Raw genomic sequence first — 8,143 nt, 5'->3', positions numbered from 1 at the left:
GGGCGGGGGGGCGGGAGGGGGGAAATCCCGGGCGACGCCGTGAGGCCCCTCCCTGCCCCATTATAAAGGGCGGAGTGCGGCTCCGGGAACCGCAGAGTGACGCGGAGCGCGGGGTGAGTGCGGGTGTGCTGGGCGGGGGGGGGAGGAAAGGGGCAGCGACAGCAACAGGGGGTGATTGGGGGGGGGGGGGGGGGGCTGCGCACCTGTGTGACCCCAGCTTTGGGTGGGAGGTGACAAAAGCTGCTGTGTCACTTAGCAGCACCGGCCTCACAGCGCGCAGGGATCCGTGTGGTTTTGTCCCATTAATGCATTTCTGCCCGGATTTGATGATTTTCCCTCCCCCCCATGCTGTACAAAAGCATCCCATCCCGGCTTTGCTCTGATAACCGCTCACCCTATGGGGGTCTCTCTGCTCTGGAAGGAGCACAAGCTCATCCTGTGGAAGTCAAAGCTGTTGGCATTGATTTGAAAGAAAACAAACAGGCTCCTTCCCCCCCAGTTACCCAACAGCTCCTTGCAGACAGGAGGTGCTCGGTGGGGCTGTCAGGCTTATGGTGAGTTCTTGCTCCTGTTTGAAAAGTTTGCTTGCCACTGGGCTGGGTTCTTCAGATGAAGAAACCAACCAGAAAAACAACATCCTCATTGCTTCACCTGCCCCTGTGCCGCTTTGCTCTGCCCTATGGCCGAGACCATTCACACCCCTCAGTGTGAGCCCAGGATTGCTGGCAGGTCCCATGCTGTGCCCAGCTCTGCCCCATTCGCCGCCCTGGCCTCACATCCCTCCTGCACCCCCCTCCCCACAGCCGCAATGCCGCTGTCGCAGAGCAGAGCCGGGCCGATGCCGTGCAGCAGCAAAGTGTGCAGGAACCTCTTCGGCCCCGTGGACCACGAGCAGATCCAGAACGACTTTGAGGAACTGCTGAGGCAGCAGCTGGAAGAAGCTCAGCGGCGCTGGAACTTCAACTTCGAAACGGAGACACCCCTGGAAGGGCATTTCAAATGGGAGAGGGTCCTGCTGGCAGAGCAGCCCTCGCGGGGGGGCTTCAGCTTGGCCAAGGCCACCAGCGGGGGCGATCATGGGAGCTCAGCACCCCACAGGGTTCCCCCCAAGGATGCTGTCAGTGGGGCTCATCATGGGGCAGCCCAGCAGAGCTCGGAGCTCGCCAGGGTCGGTTCTCCACAGCGCTTGAAACGTGGGCAGACCACCGTCAAAGGTGAGTGGTGGGGGTGTGATGTCCCTCTGGGTGCCACCGCTGGTGCTGTGGGAGGGACTGGGTGCACTCACAGCCATGGACCAGCCTCAGTGCATCCCGTCTTTTGAGGGGAAAGGCTGCAGACTGGCTGAGGGGTGGGCAGCAGGACTGGGCTCGGATGTCCCATCAATAAAAATACCCCAGAACAATTCACCACCTTCAGCTCCTTTGGCCAGAAGTCCTCAGGCTCAGCAATGGAGATGTGGTGAGAGCGAGTGATGCAGGGCTCTGTGAATGTGGGCCTTTGGAGGTGTGAGTGCACCTGGTTGGGGTGCTGCCCTGGGAACAGCCTTCTCCTTCTGCTCCCTGATGCCTCCCAATTTCTCTTTGTGCCCTGCAGACTTCTACAGCTCCAAGAGAAGAGTTGTCCACGACAAGCCCAAGCTGTGACTGCCGCTGCTGGGGATGGATGCGGATGCTGACGTGCCCTGGGGGTGTCGTGGCTCCTTCCCTGCCCTGTGCTGTCTGAGCTGTCTGTATGAAGCGATGCTGAGTCTGTAGTTCCCTATTTATGAGTAGCTCTGGGCTCCTGAGGGGCCCACACTGTGTGCAATGTATAGGAGGAGCTGACGCTGGAGACCAGGACTGAGGAGGACTGGAATGCAGCAAGCGGGGCTGAGTGTCCCCTGCCCTGTGTTGGCGTGGTCCTTGCGGCATCCTGGTGCCCAGCACTGCCTGTTGCCTGGCATGGAGCAGCTCCAAAACCCTCAGTCTCACTGGTGTGGATCACAGCTGGGTGTGAGCCCTGCGTGGAGCTGCTCCCAGTGACTCAGCGATGCATTTGTCACAGAGTGGTGACAAACGTGCTGGAGGTGCCCCGTGGGGCCAGCGCTGCTCAGGAGGTGCTGGGCTGCTCCAGGCTCTGCTGCCCCATGGCTGGTGCTGTTCCTGGCGTGCTGTTGGCTTGCTGCGCCTCGTTCGATGCTGACACTAAGCTGGATGGAGAGCTGCTGCTGCTTGGCACTGCCAGGCTGCTGGAGGGGTGGAGAGCTGCTCAGCAGCAGCTGGAAGAAGTGACAGCCTTCTCCTGGACTATTTCCTACTTTGGAGCTGGGGAAGAGGACCCTGGCCTGGCACTGCAGAGCAGCTGCTGTTGTCTCTGTGACCCAGGGATGTCCTGGAGGATGCAGCCCTGCTCCGAGGCTCTCGGTGCTGTTGCATCTCAGCACTTTCACTGGGTTCCCCTCCTGCCCCTCTGTGCTGGGACTCGAAGGGGTGCAGGGTGATCCCAGGCAGAGGAGGTGGGCGCTGCTCCCAGCTCGTACCGTGATGCACTTTGCTGTCAGAGATGCTGGCAGCTGCCCAGCACTAAATGTTTATTTATGAAAACGCTATTGAAGCTTCTTGGAAGGGGAAATACCTGTTTGTCTGTGAGTGTAACTGAATAAACACTTGTCTCATGGAAGGGAATGGGTGGCTGTTGATGGGAATAACTGCTGTGGAGTGTACTGGGAGTTGGAGGGGAGGGGAGGGGGTGTTGTATGTGGGTTGGGGGTTGCTTTAGGGGTGCAGCACCCACAGAGCTGCGGTTTCTATGGGTGTGGTGGGGAAAGGAGCTGTCACATATCTGGGTGATGGATTGGGGTGTGGGATGTCCAGCTGTGGGATGGAGCCTTTTGAATCTGGCTGCTGCCGGTGAGGACAGGAATGAGGGCTTCTCCTGAGGGTTTGGGTGGGTTGGGGTCCGTGGCTGCACCCTCTGTGGTGCTGCAAACAGGAAACGTGTGCGTACCGGCAGTTGAGTGCAACCCCAAAGCGGAAGGCAGCCTTGAGTAAGAGAGAGAATGATGGTGTGGGGCCGGGAGGTGCGCAGCAGCAATGCAGTCTGTGTGGGGCTGATGTCCCCCCAGCCCTGGGGAGCCCCACGGTGCAGCCAGGCAGCGGCATCCCGAAACTGAGGGCGCGTGGAGGAGGTGAGCCTTGCTCTCAAGGGGTGGCTCGTGCTAATGGAGAAGTGGGGAAAAGAAGGAGGGTTTGGGTGTTAGGGACGCGGGGTTGGTGCCTGGCCCTGCACCCCTGGGGCTTCTGGCAGTGGTGACCCTCCTGCCTCCTGCCACCCCTCAGCAGGAAGCATCTCAGACAGTCGCCGGTTTTTCAGTCCCTTTGGTATTTATTTTACAGCTTTTCCGTGTTCGGTGCCTCCATTTCATGGCACTCAATGGGCTCAGCTCGCTCTGTGGGGCAGGGGGAGGCACCGAGGGGATTTCCTTGCATCATAACCTCCCCTCCATTCCCTCCCCAAAATGCTGCTGCTTTGGCTCTCTTAGTGGCTGGGACCACAGAATGGGGTACCCACATCCTGACTCCTCCCCCCTTCCCTCCTTGGGGCTCTGCTGACCTCACAGGGCCCCCCCATGTCTGTGTGATGCTGTGGGACGGTGCTGCACGGGAGTGGAAGGGGATGGGGACATTTTGGAGCCCATTCCTTATTGCCAGCACACCTTAGGGCTGAGCATTGCGAAAGGAGGGGTGGGGCTGTGGGGGGTTTCCCCTCTCTCCCACTCTTTGTCCCAATTTGGGCACGCTTCAGAGCAATGAGGATGAGAGGGTTGAGCCGGGGGCGAAGGCAGGGGCGTGAATGGAAAACCTCCCCGAGGTCACAGGAGGTGACTCAGGGCTGCGGAAGCTGGGGGAGGAATATTCAGAGATGCTGAGGAGCTCCTGGAGCCGCTTGGAGCCTGCATCACCCCCACGACCCCGCGCTGAGGATGGGTGGGAGCACAGCAGGCAGAAACCACATCCCCCACTTGGGCGCTGGGCTGCGTGCAACCAGAGAGAAGTGCCTCTTATTGCCAAACTCGCGGCCCTTGTGAGCCGTTTAATGGGTTCCCCTCTGCAGGACCCCACTGTGAGCCATGGCTGAGCAGCGCGTGGGCTCCAGGGGTCGGCGCATGGGATCCAGCCGGCGGCGGCAGCTCCGCAGGGATGCGGCTGAAGAGCCACCGTGGGCAGCAGCTGTGATGCAGAAAGTCCAGGATGTGATCCAGGAGCAACGCGGGGACACGGAGGGGTTCATCGCTCGTGCAGATATGCAGGTAAGGGATGGGGCCAGGGGGTTGTAGGGCTCCTTCCTACACAACTGTTTGATGGTCCTGTGGTTTGTTGTTAGAAACTGCAGGAGGAGGAGGTTGTCCCGTGCAGCACGGAGGAGCTGGAGCTGCTCTTTGATGGGTTGGATGCTGCAGGCACCGGGCAGCTGAGCGTTGAGGAATTCACTGCTGGGCTCCGTAAGTGCCAACATAGTGACTCCACGCACCCAGAGCTTTCCAATGGGGATGCTCAGTGTTCTGGGTGGCATTCAGCTGCCCTGAAGCACCTGTGGCTCTGAGCCCATGGATCACTGTGGTGGGAAGCACTGGGATCCGGGTGCTGAGGGCTGTGTTTCTACAGGGCGGTTCCTGAGTTCCCAAAAAATCAGCAGGGAGCATCGGCGGCGGAAAGCAGCATCACGGAGGAGCTGCCTGGTCCTCGCCAGCCCCACGTGGGAAGAGACGGACAGCGAGGAGAAGAAACACTTTGCAGCCTTCATGGAGCAACTGGGAGTGGATGACAGATGGGAAGAGTGAGCAAAGCACCCCCGGGTGTCCCGCAGGATGGGACAGGACAGAGCTTTCCCCAGTTTGGTGCCCATGTGGGCAGAGACTTTGTCCTTTGTCCCAGGGACAGGAGCACGGCCACCCCCAGGACCACGCAGCCCCAGTGATAGGGACCCCCAGATGATCCATCTTTTCTTGCTGCCCTGCTGCTCTCTCCCGGCAGGCAGGAGATCTGGCAGCTCTGGGCCAAACTGAGGGAGGATGAGCCCCAACTCCTGGGCAACTTGGAGGATTTCCTGGCCAAGATGAGGCACCGCATCCAAGAAGCCCGGAGCAAGAAGGAGGCCTTGGAGGAGGCCCTCAACAAGTGAGTCCCTGCCAGGGAGGGGCACCCAAGGAGGGAGAAATATGGGCGCAGAGGATTCACGCTGTGCCCATGTTTGGGGTTGGGCTCCATCTGCAGTCACTCACCCCATGGCCAAAGTGCCGGCCACATCCCTGCTGGGGGAAGGAACCTCCGTGCTCTCTGTGGGTCTGGTGGGCCATGCAGTGTCCCCACATCCACACGGCACAGTTCTGACCCTCCTGACCTCCCCCCCCCCCCCCAAGACGCGTGGCTGAGCACAAACAGGAGGTGCAGCAGCTCTGCGAAGTCCTGGAGCAGCAGATCCAAGAGGAGAGGCAGCGAATAGAGCAGGAGGTGAGGGATCCATCCACCCTCCCCCATCCCCCCAAAGGTACCCAGCACCCCAAACCCATCTGGGTGCTGATGTTCCCATTGGCACCGCAGAGCACAGCCCGGAGCCGCCTGCACTGCACGGTGCTGCAGCGAGCGCTGGATGCCAGAGGCAGGGAGGTGCAACGCTTGCTTGCAGCGCAGGAGGAGGTGAGCTGACCTCAAATGCTGACCCCAAACCCTGACACTTGGTGGTACAGTTCTTTAGGTTGCGCTCATGGCTTTGGCCTGGTGCTGTACACCTGAACCTGGATGCTCTCTGCAGTTCATCGCATAGCACCTCCATCGCTCACGCTCTGCCTCCATCCCCACGGGCTTCCCTTCCCTGGGGGCGCACAAACTGAGTTTCCCACCCAATACCCTGGGGAAAATCCAGCCCCAGCCTTGGAGCAGGAGGTGATCCTGCTGTCTCCCTGCAGCTGGAAGCACAGTGCCGCAGTCTCAGCAGCACCCAGCGAGCTGCCAGTGCTGAGAACCGACAGCTGGAGGAGAACAAGCGGGCGCTGGAGGAGCAGCTGCAGCACATCCATGCACAGCTGCAGCAGAGCCACGAGTGCCTGAGGGCTGCCATGGCTCAGCAGCGGGCAGAGAAACCACGGTGAGTGGCTTCTGCTCATACCTGGCTCCCTCCTGGGAGTTGCAGTGGATGGGGAGGAAGCTGGATGGGACTCAGCCATCGTTTTGCTTTGGGATGGGAAAAGTGTGGGGATGTGGTGTGATTGGGTACAAAAGGTACTAGGAAGAGAAGTCAGGATTATCAGCATTGTGTTATCAGCATTTTGCTGACAGGGCCCTTCCAGCACTGGTGCAGAGGCCACAGGTGGGCTCTGCTGTCCCAGTCCCGAGCAGAACAGAGCACATCACTGCTTCCAGGGCTGCAGAGGACCCTGGGGAGGGGATGGAGGAGGTGAAGGGAGGCAGTTTCCATCGTGACCCCGTGCTCTGTGCTTACAGGGATGAAGAGGAGGCAGAGCTGCCCAGCGAGACACTGCCATCCCTGCAGGTACAGCAGTTGCGCAGAGTGGGGATGTGGTGGGATGTCACACAGGGGTTTGGGTGCTTGGGAAGGGGTGAGCAGCAGCATACAGGGCTGCTACCCCCACATTTTGGGTGGGGATATCTGGAAACTGAAGCTGGAAAGCTGAACACCATTTCAAATGGATACACACTCTGCCAAGCTTTTTGTTTTCTCTTCTCTTTTCCTCCCTTTGCCACAGATGAGCCCAGGGCAGCAGTTGTCAGAGATGCACGTCAAGTTGGGCTCCCAGGGCAGCGAGCCCAAGCACAGGAGCACCCACCATGTGTAAGGGTCCTGGGCCCCAAGAACTGCACTCGCATCCTCCACCCTCCCCTGGCCAAAAATTCCTTCCTCTTCAGCGTTCTGTCCCAGTGTTGTGCTCACCCCATTTTCTGCTCACCCCATTTTCTGCTCTTCCCAGGGTGTGGGAAAAGCCAGCAGCAGACACAAACCCGTCACGGCTGCTCTCTGTAGAAGAGGATCCCTTCCCCGAATTTCTGAAAGAGGAACGGTTTTCTGGCCAAGGCTCTTTGCTAAGAGAGATGAATGATGCAATAGCAGCTCTGAGCAGGCAGAAGCTGCAGCCACTGGGAGATGCTGCTCACTGCCCACACGATGATGCTGAGCCCCAAACTGGACCAAGCGGCTCAGCCCCACGAGAGACCCACATCAGTCACAAGGTGTTGGAAGAAGACCTGAGAGAGGGACGAGCTGCAGCTGAGCTTCGTGCTGGGGACGGGACACAGGCTGGTGCGTCTGCAGGAGCTCAGGAGGAGGGGGCAGTTCAGGGAGACAGCGTGGAGAGAGCAGGGCAGAGCCCGGAGCGGATGGAAAGGGTGTTGTCTGTGCAGGAAAGGGGTTCTGGTGGGGAGCAGCAGGTGCTAAAAGAGGTTGAGAGGCCACAAGAGGCACTGGGAGAGAGCACAGAGATGGGTGAGCAGGCACAGGTGGGGTTGGAGGGAGAAGGATGGGAAAAGATGAAGTGGGAAAAGGTGCAGCTCCCAGGAGAAGGAGAAAATTTGGAGGCAGTCCTCAAAGCTCGGGAGGTGGAGCTCCCAGCAGGCAGCTTTGCCACCGATGTGCTTCAGGTGCCAGGATGGGTTGAGGTGCAAATGGCAGCAGTGCAGGAGGTGAGAGAAGCTCCCAACTCTGAAAAAGTGGATGGAGAGGATAGTGGTGCAGCGGGGCACTGCTGGGGAGAGATGGAAAGGACTGAGACTGAGCTGCAGCCCCTGAGTGTGGCTGATGACCTGGGTACAGAGCAGGCAGAGAGCGTGGGGCCAGAGGAGCAACTGCTGGAGGAGGCTGATAGAGCAGAGCCAGGGCTGGAGGGGGGAGCTGGGGCTGCAGTGCTTGGTGAGGGGCTTTCCCCAGCAGAAATCCCTGCAAGGAGCCCAGCTGATGGACTGGTACTGGTCAGTGCTCAGGCACTGGAAATGGAAGAGGCAGAGGACTCTCCAGCAAGCACTCTGCTGCATGGGATTCCCAGCCCAGAAGCCTTGAGGGATGGATTGGATGACGCAGCCATGCATCTCAGGGAGGATGCTGAGGACGGAGGACAAGAACTGACTGAGCCTGGGCTGCCCAATCAGCCTGTGTG

General features: G+C 59.7%; 2 protein-coding genes across 7 annotated transcripts in view; both read left to right on the top strand.

The window, feature by feature from the left end:
* CDKN1A (cyclin dependent kinase inhibitor 1A) overlaps positions 1 to 2,653 on the top strand; it is a 9,088-nt gene extending 6,435 nt beyond the window's left edge. For 2 of the 4 annotated variants that reach the window (XM_042833827.1, XM_042833825.1), the window contains exons 2-3: positions 804 to 1,214; positions 1,594 to 2,653. In XM_042833827.1, the coding sequence (XP_042689761.1) occupies positions 809 to 1,214; positions 1,594 to 1,643 (456 nt within the window). In that variant the 5' untranslated portion in view covers positions 804 to 808 and the 3' untranslated portion in view covers positions 1,644 to 2,653. Of the gene's footprint in view, positions 1 to 209; positions 1,215 to 1,593 lie in introns of those variants that run through there. The other 2 variants (XM_042833826.1, XM_042833823.1) reach the window with 2 other exon arrangements.
* A 388-nt stretch (positions 2,654 to 3,041) lies between these two features.
* Positions 3,042 to 8,143, top strand: part of RAB44 (RAB44, member RAS oncogene family) — a 9,069-nt gene continuing 3,967 nt past the window's right edge. The window contains exons 1-11 of one of the 3 annotated variants that reach the window (XM_042833734.1): positions 3,042 to 3,166; positions 4,093 to 4,288; positions 4,363 to 4,480; positions 4,644 to 4,815; positions 5,013 to 5,156; positions 5,399 to 5,489; positions 5,580 to 5,675; positions 5,945 to 6,123; positions 6,480 to 6,528; positions 6,743 to 6,828; positions 6,965 to 7,293. In XM_042833734.1, coding sequence (XP_042689668.1) covers positions 4,109 to 4,288; positions 4,363 to 4,480; positions 4,644 to 4,815; positions 5,013 to 5,156; positions 5,399 to 5,489; positions 5,580 to 5,675; positions 5,945 to 6,123; positions 6,480 to 6,528; positions 6,743 to 6,828; positions 6,965 to 7,293 — 1,444 coding nt within the window. In that variant the 5' untranslated portion in view covers positions 3,042 to 3,166; positions 4,093 to 4,108. Of the gene's footprint in view, positions 3,167 to 4,092; positions 4,289 to 4,362; positions 4,481 to 4,643; positions 4,816 to 5,012; positions 5,157 to 5,398; positions 5,490 to 5,579; positions 5,676 to 5,944; positions 6,124 to 6,479; positions 6,529 to 6,742; positions 6,829 to 6,964; positions 8,101 to 8,143 lie in introns of all 3 variants that reach the window. The other 2 variants (XM_042833732.1, XM_042833733.1) reach the window with 2 other exon arrangements.

This window comes from Centrocercus urophasianus, unplaced genomic scaffold (assembly GCF_019232065.1).
Source record: "Centrocercus urophasianus isolate 14NV4802_14NV808 unplaced genomic scaffold, USGS_Curo_1.0 seq_42, whole genome shotgun sequence".
NCBI classification, from domain to species: Eukaryota; Metazoa; Chordata; class Aves; order Galliformes; family Phasianidae; genus Centrocercus; species Centrocercus urophasianus.
The sequence above is the reverse complement of the archived record's forward strand: the minus strand, read 5'-3'. Positions and strand labels throughout refer to the sequence as shown.